This window comes from Rhizophagus irregularis, chromosome 10 (assembly GCF_026210795.1).
Source record: "Rhizophagus irregularis chromosome 10, complete sequence".
Lineage (NCBI taxonomy): Eukaryota > Fungi > Glomeromycota > Glomeromycetes > Glomerales > Glomeraceae > Rhizophagus > Rhizophagus irregularis.
Genome location: NC_089438.1, coordinates 215,692 through 238,390, shown reverse-complemented (window position 1 = coordinate 238,390; position 22,699 = coordinate 215,692). Strand labels below are relative to the sequence as shown.

Genomic DNA, 22,699 nt, shown 5'->3' with positions numbered 1-22,699 from the left:
AATGTAAAGACTAAGAGCAGTTTCTATTGCTGAAAACCCATCAACTGAAGTTGATGGTAAATGATACACCATCTTATATCATTACTTAAAGTCTACCATGTTAATGCTAAATATTTTAAAAAATGATTAATAAGTAAAATTTAAAACGAAATTAAATCACAATAAGAACCAGAATAGTCTATAATAGTTTTAAATTTTCAAAAAAATGTTTCAGAAAAAAAAATCATGCAATATACCTCAGTAAGCAAGAATTATAAGAATCTCAACAAAGTACCGTGAGTTTCGTGATAAAATAACTATCTATATATCATAAAATTTATATTAGAATCTTGTATAAAGTAATATATTTATATGGAAAGGAAAAAATCGCGTATTATTATAACAACTTACTGTCTTGTAATATATTCGTAAAGTTTTAAAATCGCAAAAATTCTCGTAAATATTAGCAAGTTTCGCGGCAAAAGAACTTTTCATATATTATAAAACTTATGTCAAAGCTTTATATAGAGCAGTATGTTCATATGGAAAAAAAAAATCGCGGTTTGTCTTAGTAAAGTGTAAAAGTTTTATATTCGGGAAATTTTTTTTTTACAAAAATTTAAGTGATCATCGTGTGGCTTGGATTACACATATTTCTGAAAACGGCGATAACTGATTTACTGATTTCGTATTGTAAAAAGAGAATTTGGATCAACATTACGTTGAAGTTTTTAAGTATTACATGTTATCAATTTTTCCTTTACTTTCCACACACTTTAAGTCTTTAATATAATTTAATATAAGACTGCTATTAAAAAACTGGTTTCTTCCTTATTTTAAAGAATGAAACTGATTACGTAACCAAAATTGAAAATGAAATCAGAACTTTCATTTTTCGGTTTCACTTCAAAATATTTTTTTTAAAAAAATTTTTTTCTTTTACTTTTAATTTTTTTTATAGTGGTCGGTTCTTTGATTCTTTTGATTTCAGGAAAATTTCAGTTTGACTACACAAATGTATTTGAAATTTTTTATTTTGTAAATCTTGGTGTTTCCAAAAGTATCAAATGCTCACATTTAGATAATAAATTTTGGAAAATAGTATAATTTATAAGTCTACAACGGTCTCATAACCGGTGACTGATATTGGTCAGTCAAATGGTCAACCAAAACGGTCGGTTAAATGGTCGGTCAGTCAAAGGTTCTTGACCGGTTATGACCCGACCATAACCGATCGTTACATTAAAGAATAAATAATAATACCAATTAAATATATTGGTAAAATCTAAAATCTTGAAACCTTGCTGGCCTTTTTCTTTAAGCATATGTTTTAGCTGGATCAGTCCTTCTAAGGAAAACACAAATTTTTTTAAAAGTTTTTTTGATAGATGGCATATTTCAAAACCACAAAATTTTCTTAATTAATATATTTTATACATAACTTGAATCTTTTTATTAGTGTTTCAATCCCAAGTCTGGTTTGACTCAGGTCAACCTGGATTAAACCGCGAATATCTGGATAAAAATCATGTGCAGATTTCGGATAATCTGATATATTTCATGAATTAATGGTCAGAATTTTACGATTTGTAGCAGCTCTTAGTGCTACAAATATGATTGTAGTGATGAAATTTCTTAATAATTTGGTTTAATCCCAATTTTTACCAAATAAAGTATTTATCTGGATCGAAACATTACTTTTTATTTTTAAATTAAAAGATTAAAGCAATATTTTATATAAAATAAAAATAATAAAGTATTTACTGTGTAGTTTTGAATTCGGTAACAACTAACAAAATTTACAATCGATATTGCTCAAGAATCTGGAAATTTTTAAATATTCGGTAAGCTGTTGTAAAAGGAGCTGACAATTGATTATTTTCAAACTTTGCAAACTAGTTAACTTAATTAACGAACAATCATCCGTGGTTAGTTTTGGACAATCGCTTACAGTTAAACTCGTAAGTTTAGTAAGTTCAGACAAGTAAACCTTATTAAGTTGAGAACAACCATTTATTTCCAAACCAGTTAACTTAAAATCCTTCAAACTAATAATTTCTAAATTTTTAAAGCCTTCTATTTTTAAAGAACCTTCTAATTGTGATTTAAAGAAACCAAATATGCTTTTGTTACTAACAATATTTATCTCTTTCTCATTCAAATATTGAGCATTAAATTCTTTTTGCGACATGAAATTTATTGATCTTGGTTCTGTAAATTAATTTATGTTTATAAATATTTTATTTTCAAAAATATTCACATTAATATAAATTACCTTACTTGACATTTTTGGTTGCAAGTTCATGCTATTTTTTTCGGAAGAGATCAAAGCTTTAAGAGTTGAAACAATATCTTGCATATTTGGACGTTCACGTGGTTTATCTTTCCAACATTCTAATTAAATAAACCAAATAAAATTTAATTTTAACATTAATTAAAAAATAAATAACTATTTATTACCTTTATATAATTCACTATATTCAGCAGGAGTTCCATCAATAATTTCTTCTCTTCTTCCATTTATTATTGATATGGCTAAACTTACGTCATAACTATCATTTCTATATGGTTGATATCCACTTGAAATTTGCCACATTAGAACACCAACACTATAGACATCAGATTTTTTATTTAGTTTATAATTTTGCTGATCTTTTAACCTTTTTGGATCGATATAAGGTATCAAACCAAACATATTTGGATTATTACTCGATGCAGCAATCTTTCTTGATAAACCAAAATCGGCCAGTTTTATCTTTTTCTGATGTACAAATACATTGTCAGCATGCTATTTTAATTTAAAAATGAAAGAGTTTAATATTAATCAGCTAAAATCAATATTAAAATCATAATATTTCAAATTATTACCAAATCACGATGAATGATATCACATTCGTGTATACACGCCATCGCACTTGCTAGTTGGAATGCAAACCGGTATTTATCATCCCATTTGAGTTCATTAAAATGATCACTTAAATAAGTTCTTAATGTGCCGCTATCAGCAAATTCCAAAACCAATGCGTACTTTTGAATTGTATCTAAATATGCATTAAAAAAAGTTTAGGTCACCAAAAAATACCTTAATTACAATAATACGCATAATACATATAAACACTAAGCACTTACTAGTTTTTTTCACTTTTGCTATTCCATGAAATCGTAAAATATTTTCATGAAAATCCACTCTTTTATGTAATTTTATCTGTAAAAGTATTAAATTAATAAACAATTAAAAAAAAATATTTTAAAATCGTTATAAATTTAATACCTCATTGACAATCTCTTTTAATGTTGTCTTATCACCATTGAAACATTTTAAAGCAAAAACTTGATCAGTATTTTTCCAAGAAGCACTACGGACGCTTCCAAATGAACCTTTTCCTATCTTTTGTAATATTTTAAATTCTGAATATTCATAAGACGTGATAAATTCTTCGGCAATTGATTTTTCTAACCATTCCATATAACAATTTTTTTCCAATTTAAGCTTATCTACAACTAAATTAAAATCATCAGTTTTTCTTTAAATTCATTGTTTACATTAAATTATTTTGTATCAGTATTTAAATTACATATACCTCCAATATCAGGACTTGACTTTGTTTCACCATCCTGACATTCTTGATAGAGTCTTTGATATTTTGAAGATGAACCATCAATTTGTTTTTCTTTATGACTATCTTTAGCGTGACGATCCAGATAATCAGAAGGAATATCTAAGTCGTCATTATCATCAGTTCCCGTGTTATCAACATTAATAGGTTGCAGAGATAGTAGATCAAAAGAATCCTTATTTAATTGACTTAAAATTTCATATACTTCTTCAATATCTGGTCTTGATTCTGGTTTGTCGTCCCAACATTTTTGATAAAGTTGTTGATATGTTGGAAGTGTACCCTCAATTGGTTTTTCTCTATGACCATCTCTAATGTAACGGTCAATTATTTTTCGTACATCTTGTGAACAGTTAGAAAAAGGAGGACGTCCACTTGAAATTTCCCATAATAAAACACCTAAACTATAAATATCGGACTTTTTATCTTTTTTATACCCGATATCGATATTTTTAAAACATTGTGGTTCAATATATTCAATCATTCCCATTCTATTAGCAATCGAATTAGTCATAACTTCTTCCAATTTTTTAGATAATCCAAAGTCTGCAATTAATAATTTTCCATTATTCACTAATATATTTTTTGGGTGCTATAAAATGATTGACTGTATTTATTAATCATCATCAAAGGCAAAAATCACAAACAAAATATTATAATAAATACTACTTTACCAAATCTCTATGAATTATTTTTCTTAAGTGTAAAAATTTCAATCCACTAGCAATATCCAATGCCATTTTAACTTTATTATTCCATTTCAATGAAACAAAATTTTTTTTCAAATAATTTCTTAAATTTCCACCATTGGCATATTCCAACACTAAAATATAATTCTCGGAATCTATCAATTTAAATATAAGTAAGTTATATTGAACTTTGTAAATAAATTATTTAGTAAAATTCTTTGATATGAACCTTTTGTTATTCCTAGAATACGATTGATATTTTGATGATATTTAACCTCGCGAAGAAGTTTTAACTAAAAAAAATGGTGTGTATATAATATTAAATTTGTTTTACCAAGATAATAAATATATTGTACAACATACTGACTAAAAAGCGATTCCTACCTCCTTAACAAACTCATCATTAGCCTCATTAATTTCCTCTTTTGAACTTTTACTAAAAAGAATTTTAAATGCGACCAATCCCGTATTAGCCAAATACGCTTTACTCACTTTACCGAAAGCTCCTTTACCAATTTCGTTGATTTGACTAAATTTATCATATTCAAAATAACGAATGTGTTCATTCTTTATTTCTTCCTCAATCCATTCTTTTACCGAAGTCATTTGTCATTTAAGTAATAAGTAATAATAATGAAATTTGATTTATTTTTAGTTCTCTTAAAAAAAACTTCATTGCATGCATGATGCATGTACAGTTAGCCCAGATGCATGGGTTACAACATGCCTAAAAATGAATTCTACAACTATGCATGTTGCCAATCTAATGTTAGCCAATCTAATGTCATACTACTGTCATACTGCATCAATCAATTTTGGCCTGGCCTAGTTTCATTTGAATATATATCTCCAAATCAATTGTGCTAATTTTTCCAAATTAAAAATCTATATAACCAAGACAAAAAGGAAAATCCAAAAAAAAAAGAAATCATCTACACAAGAAATCAAAAAGGGGAAGATCACCGAAATTCCGGTTCAAACAACTTCCGATGATGATTATCTGAATAAACATTTTGCCGACCGATCACGTGACTTAAAATTTTACGATTTTCCCGCTTATTGGAAAGACAACGAGATTTATGATAGTCTAAAGAAAGTTGGATATGCAGAAAGAGTAGAATTTAAACGGAACTACAAGTATAAAACTGTTCGAGCCAGGATCCACCTAACAAAAGAAATGGAAAAAAAATTCATTAATGGAGGATCCAATATAGTAATCAAAAAGAACGATAAAGTTTATTATTGTAGGATGTTTGACGCAAAGAAGACGCGACAGAAATAAAGAAAAGATTCGAATGGCAAGCATATATGAAAGTTAAAGAAAAGTATAACGATAAAGACAAAATGGATCATGAAGTAACAAGATTAATTAATATGAATTATGGCGGTCATTTTTTAAAAATAATCAGAATAAACAAAGTCAGATATATTTGATATATTTTAACAATGAAAGTGATCTATTAAAAGCCATTTACAAATCATCAATGGAAGAAGAGATATGTGAAGGACTACAGATCAAGAGTCAGGACGAACTGATCGGCGAAAATGGACCGTACAAGAAACGTTTCGGAATCAACAGATTTAAAATCCCTCAACAAAATAAGAAGGACGAATTTGTTAACGCCCCCACCGATCAAATTTCGACAATTCCAAGGACTCTAGAAGAACATGAAGAATTAGATAATTTGAACAATAATTTTAGAGAAAGACTTGAAGAGTTAGAGGAAAAATCCAGCAGCTTGCCATCAAAGAAAGATAAACAAAAAGCGGTGGATACATTGGATAATGAAGACGAGACAAATAAAAACAAAAAGCGTGTAGTGCGAAAGCAGGGAGAAAGGACAATTCAGATAATGAATAAACAAATTATCCCAAAAATTTTAACAAATTAAAAATTTTTTTTTTTTAGAGAAATCGGAAACCGGAAGATGATTTTTGATTATTAATTTAAATTTTTCATACCGAAAAATTTGATTTTTCTTATTCTTTTCCCGTTTAGGTTTAATTTTTTTTCCCAAACTGAAAAAATTATCCTATTGTTTCGGTCTTTTAAGACCGATTTTTTTTATATTAATTTTTTTCGATCTTTTTTTTAGACCATATTGTTATTTTTCTAAAAAATTTTTTTTTTTAACTCTTTTTTAGACCGAATTATTTCAGTTTTTTCAGATTCCTTTTTTTCAGAAATTTCCATTTTTTTAAACCGATTTCTTTATCCTTTTTCTTTCCCTCAAATTTTTTTTTATTATTAAATAAAGAAATAAAATATTGTATTAAAGTATTAAATATATTTACAAAATTATTATTTTTTAAAAAAAAATCAAGTAACATGTAGGAAGATTGATCGATGTTGATAGAAAGATCATTTAAAAGGTTTTCAATAAATTGAATGCTGGATAAATAGTTTGGTTTTCAAATTCATAAAAATCAAAAAAATTTGATATTTTTACAATATTTTATAATTAATTGATTGAAGAAATTGATGATTTAATAATAGATTATTATAACTGATAACCAAATCCATATCCGAAATTCTCTAAATAATCACCAGATTTTTAATAAATATTTTAATTCAAATGATTTAGTTAAATTAATAATTTATCAAGTAAAATGAGTAAAATGAATATCAAAAAGAATAATAATAAATGAAATGAACAGAATTCTAATACATTTAATTCTTCAAATATTTTTCCTAACTGCTAAGTTGGTTATGAGTTTAAGGTTGGCGTAATATAAAATAATAAGAAATAATTATAAAATTTATAATTAATTAATAAAAATATTTGTAGTATTTTCACAATATTAAAGTTTTTTCGAAAATACTTCTAAAAAGTTAATCAATTTTTATTGATAATTATTTTTTCGCAATTCCTTAATTAATACGAATTTCATTCTACACTTAAACGTCAAATCATTAATATAAATAACTACATTATTGTAAATATAATTGGGAATTGCTAAACGTCGCCTGGGCGATTGTCGCCTGGGTTTTTTTTAAATATGTCACATGATGTACAATATATAAAGAGTAAATTTATTAATCAGCTGACGGCTGATTTTTTCAAACAGCTAATTTTTGATCGGTTAAACTTAAAAAACTTTATCGCAAAGATCTATTTTAAAAAAAATTTTTTTTGCAAACATATTTATCCAAAATAATCTATCTTATCTAATGAAATTTTATTTGCAAATATTAAAATTTAAATCACACATTTATGATTTTAAAGAAAAAATCACTGTATTTATTTTTTAATGAAGTGATACAAATAAAAGAAAAGATGCTAATAAAAAATGAAATAACAATGGAGTAATGAGGAGTAATAGAAGATGAAAGGGAGTAAAAAAGAGTAATGACAAGTGATAGGAAGCAAAAAGGAGAAATAGGACATGATGGAAGATGAAGAGGAGTAATGGGAGACAAAAAGGAGCGATGGAAGAGGAATAATGAAAAGGTGAAGTGGAGTGATAGGAGACGAAAAGGAGTGATGAGAGACAAAAAGAAGTGATGGGAGATGAGAGGAATGATGGGAGACGAAAGAATGGAATAATGAGAAGTAATAAAAAGTGAAAAATGATGAGAGACAAAAAATAAAAAAATGATCATGATAGGAGGTTGGGTAACAAAAGATAATGATAGGAAACTTAGTAAAAAATAAATCATAAATTAAAAAAAATGAAGTTAGTAAGAAACGAAATATAAGATAGAAACAAAATAATAAAAAATAAATAAAAAATAAAAAACATACCTTTATTAATTGTAGAACTGAAAGAACTAAAAGATCAAAAAAAATGAAATAAAATTAGTGAAAAATGAAATATGAACCAGAAACAAAATAAAAAATAAGAAACGAAATGTAAAGTGATAAACAACTGAACCTTAATTGCAGAACCGGAAGGACTAAAAGACCTAAAAATAATGAAATAGAGTTAGTAAGAAACAAAATGTAAGGATGTAAGTTAGAAATAAAAATAAAAAGAAAAAAGAAAAATACCTTGTGACCGAAATAACTGAGAAAACGAACCTTGAACCTATAGTGAAAATGAGATTCGATAAACAAATAAATATGACGCGATCATGTAGCCAATCTGGCCAATCAAAAATATTAAATCTGCCACATGATCGAAAACCCAGGCGATTTCCAATATAATTTATATCATTCTAATATTATAATTATAATTTAGTACATATTATTTTATTAATTTATGTTAACTAATTATTACCTATATTAAATTCCTAATCATAAACAAAAAACTGCTGTAACTATCTTTAATCTAATTATAACACTAAAATTTTCTATTTAAACAAACTCATTGGTCCTGGTGCGGAGCAACGAATAACTGCTAGTTATGACCTAAAAAAAAAGCTTATAATTTTCTGATATTATTTAACTATTATAATAAACGATTTGGCATTTAATATTAAAAGCTGCGCCACTAAGGATGTTTTTAAAGATGGTCATCGGTCCTACTGATCTTACTCGGTCCTGGACCAGTCGGTCCCAGGACTTGTAGGACCAGACCGCGGTCTTTCATTTTTTCTTAGCGCAGTAGGACCGGTCTGAGACTGACCTGGTCTTTGTATTGGTCTTTATATATAAGTTATTTACATGCATATTGAAACTTTGCCTTATTTCTAAAAAAGACTTTCTCCAAGGGAAAAAAAGAAAATTAACGTTAATAAAGTATGTCTATATACATGTTATTTGCTTATAATATACATCTGGAATGGTTCCTATAAATTTATACAATTAATGTTCATTTATAAAGGAAGACTGTTCCTAGTAAAGTAATAGAAAAAATTTTTTATTTGCAGAAAAAAGAAAAAGACTGATCGGTCTTAAAAAGACTGCAGTTCTTAAAAAGACCATCGGTCTTATTGTACGTGTTACACCGCGGCCCTACACCAAGACGGACCAGTCCGTCTTTTTAAGGTGTAGGACCACAATACCGTGGTCTTTTAGGACCGATGACCATCTTTACTCCTCTTGGCATTTTTACTTCCTTAACTTCAAGATATCGATAATTGAAATGTGAAATTTATTGTCCAGAGGACATTATACAAAATTGACTGTCGATCATCACGTGGAGTTCTGTTTCCGATTTGTGCTGTCATTGGTAAACGATCTGTTGCGCAGATAAAGTTCTGATCATGTGACAATTAACCAATCAATACTTTTTTCGAAAGGATTTAATATGAAAGATCAAAAATTTAAAATAATGATCTGGAAATTTTCATTTCGCCACTTTAAATTATATATACTGTATACATAAAATCAATTTTTCGCTCAATTATTATTGTCATGTTTCGTATTTAAGTTTTATGAATTGTTAACTAATTAAAAAGTGTCTCTCATTCCGGTCTTACAATGATTCTATTGACTAACATTCGCCTAACAAAAGAAATGGAAACAATTTTTATAAAGGGCGGATCAAATATAACAATTGTAAAGAACGAGCACGAGTATTTTTTTAGGATTTTTGACGCAACAATGAATGTGAAAGATATTAAGCAACGGTATAGTTGGCAAGCCGTTAAAAAGCTAGATGACAAAGAAAATTTAGAGGCAGAAGTCAATATAGTTAAAGGGTATATTAGAAAATTTAAAGGCCATTTCGCTAAAATCATCAAGATTTAACAAAATAAAATATATTCTATTGTATTTTAACAATGAGCGAGATTTATTACAGGCCATTTATAGATCGACAATGGAAGAAGACATGGGTAAAGGTTTACAGATGAAAGGACAAGATGAAATCATAGGGAAGGACAGGAAGTTTAAAAAGCCGCAGTACAGGGACACGAAAAAAGATAGTGCACGATCCTTTTCGGAGGATGAAACAATTTGAAGATGCGTTAACGAGTCCTAAGTTATCAGCAGTACGTGATAGTGAAATTTTTGATGGTGTTACTGGGGAAAATTTTAATGCGGGGCTGATCACGTTTAAATTGTCACGAGTTGTTAATATGATTGGCTATCTTCACGTGATTGCTTGTCATTCGTTGGAATTTTTTTTTTTTTAATTTTAATCATTTCTTTCTGGTCATATTACTAGGAAACGGAAGTCCGAAGTGCTGTTTAAGGTTTTATTGTTGTGCATCGTTTACATAGTTTCACAAAACTATGTCAAGATTGTAGTAAAATTTACTATTATCATTATAGTATATGTTATATTTTGAAACCGGGTTTATTTCCGAAATCTGGGTTTATTTATAAAATTCACTTTATGAATTCTATGATACTATACTAAATGTTAGGCTTGTTTCGAAATTCGAGGCATTTTCCCATTAAATTTTTCGAAAATTTTAAAACTTAAATAACTCACCAACCATTAAATACTAAAAGTTTAACCAACTACATGATAACTTTAAGAAACTTAAAATACCTCGTTTTTATGTAAAAATCTTGAATAAAAAATTTTTTCCCTATGATTTTCCCTATGAAACTATACTTAAAGGTATTATAAAAATGAATACTTTTTTATTTTTTTTAAAAAAAAGCAAGATATTTTATAAAAAAAATAAGTATTTGGAACACCTTCATGAAATTTGAAACGAGAATAAGAGAAAGTTTCAATGTTATTTGTGTATAAAAAATGCACCTATTTAGTGAGAAATTTCTTCCCTATAAAAAAATTGGATACGTTTTTTATAAAGTTTTTATACGATTTTTTTCCTTAGAAATAACGTATCATAATAGGATACGGAAAAATGCACAATTCCGTATCACTAAAAATATGGTTTGGATACGGAATTTGCACGGAATTCATATGGAATTTACATGATTTGATCACTGATTTTATCACGAAATTTATACGATTTGGTCACCGAATTTACTATTTGTATTACAGTTTACTATAATTTTTACATAAATCTAATTTTACTTTATTAAATTAAATAAAAAATAAAAAATAAACAAAATACAAATACATTATGAAAATTCCTCCTTATTAAAACCACCTATTGCAACCAAAATTATCTATAAGTTCAGGTTCATTTGGAGTCAAACAACCTAAAAGAACAAAAAAAAAATTATTGGAAACAAAACCCCCCCTCATATAGTATCTGCAATCGTCCAAGTCACCAAAGGTCAGCATTCCTACAAAAAAAGAAAGAGAACTCCAGAATGTCTGACCTACATAAATGAAAAGAATTATGAAGCATCTGATGAAAAAGAAACCAAAACAACAAAATAAATCCAAAACTGACCTACAAAAAAAGAAGACTCTGAAGCAACAAAACCGAAACAACCTACAAAAAGAAAAGAATCTGAACCCAACTTACAAAAAAAAAAAAAGAAAATTTGAACTGACCTAAAAAAAGAAAAAAATCCTGAACAATCCTACAAAAAGGAAAGGACTCCCAAACTGATCTACAAAAAAAGAAAAAAGAAACTGAGTCTTCTCACAAAAAAAAATCTGCTGGCCTATGAAATAAAAAAAGAGATAAATATAAATAAGGGAATAAAGAATAAATCAAAAAAAATATTTTTTTAAAAAGAGAGTAACGAAGTTAGGAAAGTTAAAAAAATTTTTTTTTTTAAAGGGAGAACGTCAAAGTTAGAAAAATAAAAATTTTTTATAAAGAGGAAATAGAAATAGAAAGAAGAAAATTTTTTTAAAAAAAAAGAAGAGTGGGAATAAAAGAATAAAATCAAAAAAAAAATTTTTTTTTTAAGGGAGTGACGAAAAAAAATTTTTTTTTAAAGGAGAGAGTGATGAAAAAAAAAAATTTAAAGTGAGGTACGAAAAAAAAATTTTTTTTTAAAAGGGGGGGTGACGAAAAAAGAAGAAAAATTTAGAAAAAATAACAAAAATAAGACAAGAGAAAAGAGAAGGAAGGGAAAGAAGATCGGAAGATCAAACTCATCAAAGTAAGGGTTTATATAAAAACAAAAAACGTACCATAACAAAACAATAAACAATCACGTGATCTCGTGTTATGATACGAGATTTTTGTAAAATTATTTTCTAAAAATATTAAGTTTAAAAATTCCGTATACATTCCGTATGATTAATTTTTTCCGTATACATTTCGTATACATCAGTTTTTTTAAAAAATGTTCAAAAATGAATTGCTTATTAAATATACGGAATTTGTATACGGAATCTACATAAAATGTATACAAAACGTATTTCCGTATACATATTTCTTATAGGGCTTGTAAGCTGATTTAAACTAATAGTACTACATAGTTTAATACGGATTAAAAATTCCGTAGTAAATTTTACTATAGAGCTTGATATAGTTATGTTGACAGAACGCCCCATCATCACGTGCCGGACGGACAGACGGTGTCACCTTTGCGAATATTAGTACGATTTGGCGATCGGAGAATTGTAGTTCAATTTATTTATTTAATTTATGTAAAATTTATCTCCATTTATTTATACCCGGCGTACCACATGGATAAGTACAAAAGTAAAGTGTGATTGGCGATTTATAAGTTGACTATCAATCTTTTATTTAGTTTATTTAGAGAAAAATAAATTGAATATAGTAGTACATTAATATTTTTTATTATAATATATTCTAGTCTATAAAAAGAAGTGAGAAAAAAAAAATTATTATTTGTATTATTATTATTATTATTATTATTGATGTTATTTTAATTATTATTAATGGTAAAGTAAAACTGAAAAAAATTAATAACGAATAAATAATTAAGGATGTTCGAGAATTAATGTCTTTTCCTATCCATCTCATCGAAAAGCTCATTACTAATAAGAAAATTCGAAAAAAATAAAAGAATTAGTAAATTACTTGAAAATAAGTACAAAAAAATAATAACAATACTGCATTTATAAAATATAGAAAATTTGATAATTACAGCATGCTTCTGATCTCCGGATCATTATCAATGAAATGATCTATTGCTTCTCCGAATTCATTGGTTGCATCGTTAGTGTTTTGTATGTTTGTAGAAATATGTTGAAATTCTTTATTTTTATACATGACCTGGAGCTTGTATAACAGTTCGAAAAGTGGCTTATATTTATAATATTTTTTTTTGAGGTTTTCCATCCCGGTCATCTTGGCCATCTGATCACGTTTGAACATAAAAAAAGAATTTTGAGGAGTTGAACTGTTTGGTATAATAAGCTCTTTGATTGGCAATGTGAATGTATATTTCATTTTCGCCGCTAGCTCGTTGATTTCTTGGATTAATGATTGGGGATCTTGGATCGTATCAACAAAAATAAATCTTGGTAATTGTCGAGACATTTTTTTTATTTTTTTTTAAAGAGTATTTAATGAAAGTATTGATTTAAAATTTTATATTTAAATATTTAAGTAAGAAAGTTAATAAATTTAAGAAAAAAATAAAGCTGAGGAAATTTCGATTCTATATATACTTGAAACTAGAAGGTAAAACTCTTCCGTCATTTTTTTTTTTTTTTATGATCACAAACATTTAACTAATGTAACAGCCTAATGAAAGTTTATTAACTTGATGCACATTTTTGTTAAAAACGTTTTTTCAAACGTTACGACCATTATGTGATTACCAAATTAGTTTATAAAAATAAAACTCTTTAATTTATTTGTTAATTTATCAACTTAAATATAATTATGTTCTGGAGACCTGTTTCCATATGATTTTGTTTTTCATTTTTGAAATGATTTGATAATATTCTCGTTAAAATTTTTCCGGAGTTTAATTAGTCGTACTTGTATCACAGAATTTTATTTATTCATGTACCGAAACTCTAAGTGATCCCACGCATAAAACATTTTTTTCCGATACAAATCTACCCATCTCGTGACAATTGTTAGTTGTTTCAGGAATGTCCGAGAAGAAAACGTGTAACACGTAACGGATCGACAACAAATCTAGCCAATCAAATTTTGTTCCCTTGTTCTTTCAACAACGAAACAAGATTCGTGAAACATGAAGCAATACGGCCGATACTCACTATTAATTTCGAAATTCTACACCCGAATTTCGCTTGGTTGGATAGAAAATAAGCTATGGGCAGCCTTGAGATCATTTTAACACTCATTTCTAAATAAGTTTCATATGATAGAACACAATAATAATCACTTTTCATAACGCACTTTTCGTAAACATTTGGAATATTCTATGTCAGATTTGGTTTGAATGGACATTTTACTAATAAAAAAATATTTTATCTACATATAATTGTGAACCCATCAGAATTTTTTATTGTTGGGGTAAAATCTGCATTATAAAAAAATGTTGATCATTTGCATCACATTAGTGTATGAGAATTTTATATTATTAATAAAAGTTTTTTTTTTTTACGACTAAAAGGGGACTCATGCAATAGTGCAAATCCGATAGAACATTGTATACTAACTAAGAGTACTAAAAATGTAGGAAACTAGACGCAATGTCGTAAAAAACAAAAGTCCGTCGTGAATCCATATGATGATGAATCACGTGATCGCGTCCCTGTAAAAATACATTTTCATTGAAAATAAGAAAATGATTGAAAAATATATTAAAATTGAAATCAATGAAAAAGTGGGAATGTATCTAACTGTATAAGGTAAACTAGAGTTATTCTTGTATTCATTAAAATGGACACAATATATGTTATGATCTATATTGAATCATTAAATCAAGGGCAAGGTAAAATTACTGACGTCGATGCCTTGTTATTGCTGTTTTTAAAATGATTGAAATTGATGTAAGGTGGTGACAAAAACAAAAAAAAAATTTCAAAAACATATACAAGAAAAAATATGTATAATACAAAATCATAGAACATACTTTTATTTTTTGTGTTGAAATTTTATTACGCTCTCAAAAGTTGATCCAAAATATCACATGATTGTCAATCATTTGGGGGTTTGTACCTTTAAGGTTTTTTACTTTTAGCACAAAAAGTTCTATGATTTTGTGTTACGTTACAATACATTATATGAAACTTGACAGCCATTTCGAAAACGACAACAATATTAATTGTTAATATTAATATTGTTGTCATTGATGTTTGCTTGTACTTGCAAAATAAAAAATATTAAAATTTACTGTCTTCGCAAACAATGATTAAATAGAAGGTTAAAGAACAAAAAGCATAAATTAATGCTTGACTATCACCAAAGCTTATTACGGCTGTTTGCCAAAAATAAAATGAATAATGAACTTAATTATTATTTCTTCGTGCCGTGAAAATGATACATTTACGGATATCCGTGTTAGAGAGATTAAAATTTCCATTATTTAAGGCCGTAAATTCAAAGTGATACATTCACGGATATCCGTGTCAGAGAGATGAAAATTTCCATGATTTAAAGCAACGAAAGTGATACATTCACGGATATCCGTGTTATAAAGATGATTTAAGGCTATAAATTCAATGAAAGTGATACATTCACGGATATCCGTGTTAGAGAGATAAAAATTTCCATGGGTTAAGGCTATAAATTCCATGAAAATGATACATAAACACAGATCAACATTTTCTACAGGGATATTGTTGAGGAAAGAAAGGCGAAAAAATAATTTTACCGATTAATTCTTGAAACGCGCTATTTAATATATATATCATCATCAACTAATAACACATTATACTAAATTTTTTTTTTTAATAATGGCACGTTTCTAAGAAGTGAAACAAATAAAACTTAAAAGGTATTAGAGAGGAAGCCCCCGCTTTCAAAGATCTGGTTTTGTCTGAATTTTGGGGGGGGGGGATTTTCAATGTTACTCAAAATTATTTGTGTAATGAAACCATTTATGGACGATCACTTTATGTTACATTTGTGTCAAAAAACCCATTTTAGAAATTGATTGAGCTTTAAAATATCTATGATCATCAATAAATATTATTAAACTTTTTTTTTATGAAATTTACAGATTTTTACGTATTTTTTTAAAAATGTATACTGACACGATATAGGAATTTATTTTGTCTAACTGGTTATGTTTCATTTTTGTCGAACAAATTCTAAAGTTAATATTGTATAAGAACCTAATTATAGAAGCATTGTAATATTATTACTTGACACGTTCCTAAACTTACTGCGCCTATATGCATTGCTTTGTGTAACAAGAAATAATTAAAAATCATGCCAATAAGACATAATATGATTGACTTATTATACCAATTGATATTGTCTGATAATTATTCCAGAATCGTCTTATAATCTTAATTTTGTTTGGTGTTCCGTACGGCCGAATCGAGTTGATTGAGAACTTGTTTCAACTTTTCAATGTCAAAATTTTGTAATTATGTCGATCAATTTAACGTTAATTGGACGTAACGCGCAAGCTGCGGGTCAACCGGATGACTCGAATATGGAGGTTGGTTGATAATTTTGTAGATCGTTCAATTTTATAGTGACCCGCAGATTTATCATCTATAATGACAAAATTTTAAATTTTTATTTTCGTAATGTTGTAGTAATTGATTTAGAATGTAATATCCGACGGATATCCGGATAACGGATATCCAAAGTGTAATTTATGTATAGCGAATTTATTGCTATATATAAAATCGAAATAAATTTTATGACTAAAACATCAATTACGTAAAGAATATTTATTCCAAAATTTTTTGCTTCAAACAATTATTTGTAACTTTAAATTACAATTTTACTGAAAATTCAAACGGACAACGGATCTAGTCGATACTCAAATAACAGAAATTTTTTTTTTTCATTAGAGTCACGATTAAAATTCATTTTTTTTATTACTAAATTTTATTTATTTTATTTTTATTTTTATTTTTAATAATAAAGACAGAAGCGGGGACGGAGAGAAAACGAAAAGCACGCACACTAAAAGTGGAACCGTTAAACTTAAACTATAGTATATCTAATCCAACCTCCAGGTCTTACAATGTAAGAAGACAAGAAGTCTCCTCTGCCTCTTCTCCTTTCGGAGTCGATGGCAGTGGACGGAAATCCTAACCACACCCAACTCAAAAAACAGAAGTAATACACTAACACAAACACTCCACCAAGGCATAACCAGGATTTATATCTGTGCGAACGAACCAAACAATAAAAAAATATTCTACCTAATACAGTAAATCAGAAGCTACCCTACCGGATATCCAAAGTTACTAGTACACAGGCTAAAAAAAACAGATTTAGAAAGTATTACTAAATTTTAAATTTGTATATATGTTTCAAATTAAAAAATCATTAAAATCACGTGATTGAATTAATATTGACTTTTGATTGGACAGAAATAAATAATGTGATAATACTTCTCTGTAATTCTGGCTGAAATTATTGATTTTAGCTAGAATTAAGATTCTTATTTAAGACTCTTATTTTAAGACTTTATTAATGTTGACTAGAATTAAAGCTTATATTCCAGCCAAAATTATTTTGACTGAAATCTTAGATTCGATTAATCGAATCTTTAATCGATTCTTAAGATTCGATTTTCGATTAAATCGATTCTAATCCCTATTAGTTTAATAAAGTTACTGTACTATCTTATAATTATTATGAATACAGATAATTTGATATATAATGGAATTTTACAATGGATACCGCAGATACAATATCTAAATAGAATAATTATTTATCATTCCAATATTAACTTTAATAAATAATATAATTATATGAGTTACGAAGAAAAACTATAAATTAAAAGTACTAGATATTAATGATATGTAATTACTTTCGTTTATTATTCTTGTAATCCTAATTATAATTTATCTACAGTGCGTAGACAAACCATAGCTAGATGTATATAATCTTTTTCTAAAAAAAAAAATTTTTAAACAGACGATAACTATTTATAAAAAAAAGAATTTGAGATTTCTTCTTTTTTTAAAAAAATATCCGTAAATAACTGAGTATTTAATAATAATTATACCAAAAATATGACTATAAAAATTGTATAGATAGAAGGAAAAATTTCTAAACCGTAGATGTCCAAATTCTAATTCATGATTTGCAAGACTTTTTCTCCAGCCTTATTCTTACTATCCATCAGAAATTTTTTTTCAATTTAGATAACAATTTCAACGAATATTTTTCTACTGGATACTTTGGAATGTCATTAAAGGAGTATCAAGAATGGGTTGATCCGATTTTATCACGATTTTATCACGATTTTGGCACGATTTTGGCACGATGATAAATTTCTGCGATTTTCATGGATTTGGATGGCACCGAAAAATCCGGATTTATTTACCGGTACAAATGCCGGTTACATGTGATTTCGGATAGAATTAAACGAATTGAAACTTTACAATAATTATAAAAAAAAAATTTTTTTAACGTTAAAATTTTAAATATAAAAAAAACAATAATAAAGTTTTGAATCAATATTCTGTGATGTGCAACATTTTAACTTTATGTTCTTTATGTTTCTAATATAATTATTCCTAATATATTGTATTCTTATTAGAAACTTTCAAGGTTCTAGGGATAGTTTGACGATTTTTAGAACTATAATATCATTATTCATTTTCTCTAATGATTTAAAATTTAAACGAACATTTTTTAACCGTAAGGTTATTAAGTGACTCTTCTTTAAAATATGCATGAGTTATAAAAAAAAAAGCTATAGTGAAGGGAAAGAAAAAAAAAAATTGGAATTGATCGTAATTGAGAACGATTAACCGGCATGTGTAACCGGAAAATAAATCCGATTACCATTTTTCAGGTCGTTATTGGCGATTTACATTAATTCTTGAAATTCCGGCCAAAATTATGATCAGCATTTCGCTTTATATCGTCAATTTTGGCTGATCCGAATTTGCGAAAAATCATAAAATTACCCAATTTCTGTAATTTCTGTACCCGTCCATTCTGGACACCTATCAGAAGAATCATATTTCCAACATTGTTTAATAATCCTGAATCATTTGTTTATTAAGCAGGGTTTTTACGCTCCATTACTTCTAGGACATTTTTTCTGCAAATTTAAATGCCAAGTAGCTAATAAATTACTTATGTTTATGTTTATAAATTCATTTTTTATGGGAAATTATAAACCTTTAAATTTATCAACGGTCACTCTCTAGTAACAATAAAATCAGTGGATATATTATTAATTTATCTCATTAATATGCTTTATGAGTATAATTTAATACTTAAAAAATAGTAACAAAAAAAAAATGAAAATGTCTCTTGACTTGTTGAAATTACAATTAATACGTAAATCGGTCACTTAATAATGTAACAATTAATACGTAAATCGGTCACTTAATAATGTATAACATATTAAAATATTATGAAGTATAGTACAAACGTTATTTAGCAAATATTTTTTAACATAAAATCCTTTGAATGATATAGTTTGAAGACAACTGAAAAATACACTTTTATTAAAAATTAATTGCGTACGTTAATATCGTACACCCTCGCTGTACATTAAGGAACCCGACGTGTATATGACTAATCGTAACTCTGGCCGAAATTATGATAATTCTGGTCAAAAATTTGTCACCCAGATTGTGATCCCCAACGTTAAGCAATGAATTAGCTTGTTTAATGGACAGAAAAATTCAGAATGAGTGCATTGTATCTAATTTCGAGAATTCCCGAAAATATTTGTATAAAAGAGGATCAAACGAAATTGATAAACTTATATATTTGGATTGTTGTTTGTGTTTTATATGAAATAATTCAATGTATACGAATTTATCGCACTTGCATGTATGTTGAATCCTACGATTTTGAAGAGAACATGACAATTATGATTGAGAATGCTGTGATTACTTTGGAATGGAAAGAACTTTTCAGAGTTTCTTTTGTCCTTCTTGTTCGCGTTCTTCACATAAATGTCTTGACAGATATCAAGTTGATTGCGAGTTTACACAACTATAAAGAACATTTAGACATGGACAAATTATGATAAAATAAGAGAAAATTAATTTATTTAAATTACAAACTAAGAATAATTGGCGTGTTACTATATTCCTAGTGTTTAAATAAACCTATTATAATAACGTTGTAATAAATATTATAATTTGTAGTAAAAATAATTTAAAACCCATCTAATAATAATTAAAGATTAATATTTAGAATTAATTTTTTTGAAATTATTTTGTAGTAATGAATTTAATTACCATTAGGAATTTCGAATTCTTCTTGTTCTTCCGGATGAAGATTTGGATTATTACAAATTTCATCATTATCTAAAAAATAAAAATATAAGTATAATGATATCGATATATTATGTTACTGCTAAATTTGCTAAATTTACACACCATCAACATCTTGATTCTTTACTTGTTGATTTATAATACTTCTTTCATGATAATTTTGATTATCTAATAGTATAATTACATTAGTCGAAGTTTTTGCTTTAATAAAAAAAAATTATATACAGTATCTGCGTTATTTACTCACTATTACTTGGCCCTATATTTAGTTTTTGAAGTACTTTAGACAGTGCTTTACTATTTCCTATATTTTCAATATAAAATTAATACATTTTGCGGGTTTAATTGAAATTAGATGACTAATATTCACCTTTAAAAATACTATTTGATTTTGATGTATTATTATTTTTATCATTTGATTTATTGAAATCATCAACTAAAAAAAGAAGAAAGAAATTTTAGGATTAGAATATATAAGCAATGATAATATTATAAATTGAAATACTTACTATTTTCAGGAATACTAAAACTATATGGTTTACTATGAAAAGCTTTTTAAAAAAATAAAATAAATAAATAATATTAAAACTATTATAAATAGAATTCTAAAAACATTAGACTATTTACCTTCTTGCTCTTCTATAATTTTTTCCATAAAATAAATAAATAAATAGTAATTAATTTAAATTCAACAATATTATGAAAAAAAATTAAATTATACCTTCAGTTGCATTTTTTGGTTCTGGCAAATTATTTAGATTATAAATTTTACTTGCATGTCCTGCATTATAACAGCTCATTATTTCCGAAGTACTTACATTATTTAAATTATTAGCGTTAGTTTTTTTGAATTTTCTTAAGAATTTTCTAAAAATATTTTTTTTATTATAACTAGTTGGTACATTTGGGTAATATAACCTATTAATATCATTAATCATATCTGATAACATTTTAATATCAGGTCTTTTTTTTGGATCAGCATCCCAACATTGCTTCATTAATTCTACATATTTTAAAGGAGTTTCTGATACAATTGTTGGTCTCTTACCATTGACAATATTCATTGCAAGATTATAATCTTTTTTATAATTAGCAAAAGGTGGTTGTCCAGATGAAATTTCCCACATTATCATTGCAATACTATATATGTCAGATGCAAATGAGTATTCTTTTCCAACTATAGCTTCTGGTGCAATATAAGGAAGATTTCCATATATACCTCCTAATGGCTTGTCAACAGGTCCACAGAATCCAAGATCACTAATAAGCCAATAATTAGAACTTTGATTATATAATATATTTCCTGAATGTAAATCTCTATGAACTACATTTTCTTTATGAATACTATCAAGTGCATTAATTACATGATATGCAATTGTAATTTTTTCGTTCCATGAAAGTTGATCATGATACTGGCGTAAATAATCTTTTAAATCCATATCTAATTTCATCATTACAAGCATATATTTTCCATCTAATGGGTTTCGAGTCAACCCATAACATTTTACTATATCTGGCCATTTATTACTTATAGTTAGGTGAGATTTGGCCTACAAAATATTAAAAGTATTATAATTTAAATATTATTTTGATTTTTAAAACACTTTTAGATTACATACCTCATCAAACCAGATTCTATCAGCCCTTTCAATATTTACTAACTTTTTAAGTATAATTTCCATGGATCCACATCTTTTTAATTGTTGTTCTTTTGAATCCCATTCATGATATCGACCACCAATCCAATCTGCTTTGTAGATTTCAGAGAATCCACCTTCAGTTAGATACTTGATATCTTGTAAATTATTATACGGAATCCATTCAATAATACTATCTGGTGCACGTGAATCCATTTGACATTCCTGAATTAGATTATTAATACCATTATTTTCAGATGTCCAACTTGAAAATTTTGATTTTAAATAATTTCTAATACAATATTCACAATATAATTTTGCTAAACATTTTTGTTGACAGTTTTTACAAACTCTTCTTTTCCCCTCATCATAAAGAATTTTAGTATAATCATATTCTTTTTTTAATAATTCTTTTGCTTCTAATTTTTCATTTTCCGTTAGAGATTCATCATTAAGAATAAATTGTTTCATAGATTTATAATTTTCATCTACGCTCACTGAGTCACTATTAGCTAATGCATATGCTTTGTTAAGAACAGTATAAACGGCGGCTGACATAGTAACTTAGAAGAAAAGATTAAAATGTAAATTTTTTAAATTTAAAAAAGTTAGTTATAAAAACTTTTTTTTTCGTTAGACGATGTTTACGGTTTTTAACTCCGGAGTTTGTTTCACTAATCTACAATGTGCATATTCCTAAATTGGTAGAAATATGGAATATCATTACGTCACATTT

The 22,699-nt window shown here is 27.0% G+C and overlaps 5 protein-coding genes across 5 annotated transcripts; 2 read left to right on the top strand and 3 right to left on the bottom strand.

The window, feature by feature from the left end:
• Positions 1-1,768: 1,768 nt before the first annotated feature.
• Positions 1,769-4,891, bottom strand: OCT59_001629 (uncharacterized protein; the record flags this gene model as incomplete). The annotated part of the gene is made up of 10 exons (XM_025316018.2): positions 1,769-2,190; positions 2,260-2,373; positions 2,440-2,767; positions 2,848-3,020; positions 3,109-3,184; positions 3,251-3,480; positions 3,561-4,188; positions 4,271-4,440; positions 4,515-4,578; positions 4,670-4,891. The coding sequence occupies 10 exons, from the start codon at positions 4,889-4,891 to the stop codon at positions 1,769-1,771; spliced, it is 2,427 nt and encodes an 808-aa protein (XP_025181552.2).
• Positions 4,892-5,769: 878 nt separating this feature from the next.
• Positions 5,770-6,177, top strand: OCT59_001628 (uncharacterized protein; the record flags this gene model as incomplete). The annotated part of the gene is made up of 1 exon (XM_025325379.2): positions 5,770-6,177. One exon carries the CDS (start codon positions 5,770-5,772, stop codon positions 6,175-6,177), a length of 408 nt encoding a protein of 135 aa, XP_025181553.2.
• Positions 6,178-9,774: 3,597 nt separating this feature from the next.
• Positions 9,775-10,132, top strand: OCT59_001627 (uncharacterized protein; the record flags this gene model as incomplete). The annotated part of the gene is made up of 2 exons (XM_025325380.1): positions 9,775-9,872; positions 9,985-10,132. The coding sequence occupies 2 exons, from the start codon at positions 9,775-9,777 to the stop codon at positions 10,130-10,132; spliced, it is 246 nt and encodes an 81-aa protein (XP_025181555.1).
• Positions 10,133-13,109: 2,977 nt separating this feature from the next.
• On the bottom strand, positions 13,110-13,508 carry OCT59_001626 (uncharacterized protein; the record flags this gene model as incomplete). Its single annotated transcript, XM_066143962.1, has 1 exon — positions 13,110-13,508. One exon carries the CDS (start codon positions 13,506-13,508, stop codon positions 13,110-13,112), a length of 399 nt encoding a protein of 132 aa, XP_065995171.1.
• A 6,699-nt stretch (positions 13,509-20,207) lies between these two features.
• OCT59_001625 (uncharacterized protein) lies at positions 20,208-20,981 on the bottom strand (the record flags this gene model as incomplete). Its single annotated transcript, XM_025331098.2, has 7 exons — positions 20,208-20,218; positions 20,291-20,359; positions 20,432-20,494; positions 20,574-20,630; positions 20,697-20,762; positions 20,836-20,877; positions 20,954-20,981. 7 exons carry the CDS (start codon positions 20,979-20,981, stop codon positions 20,208-20,210), a joined length of 336 nt encoding a protein of 111 aa, XP_025181556.2.
• Between the last annotated feature and the right edge of the window lie 1,718 nt (positions 20,982-22,699).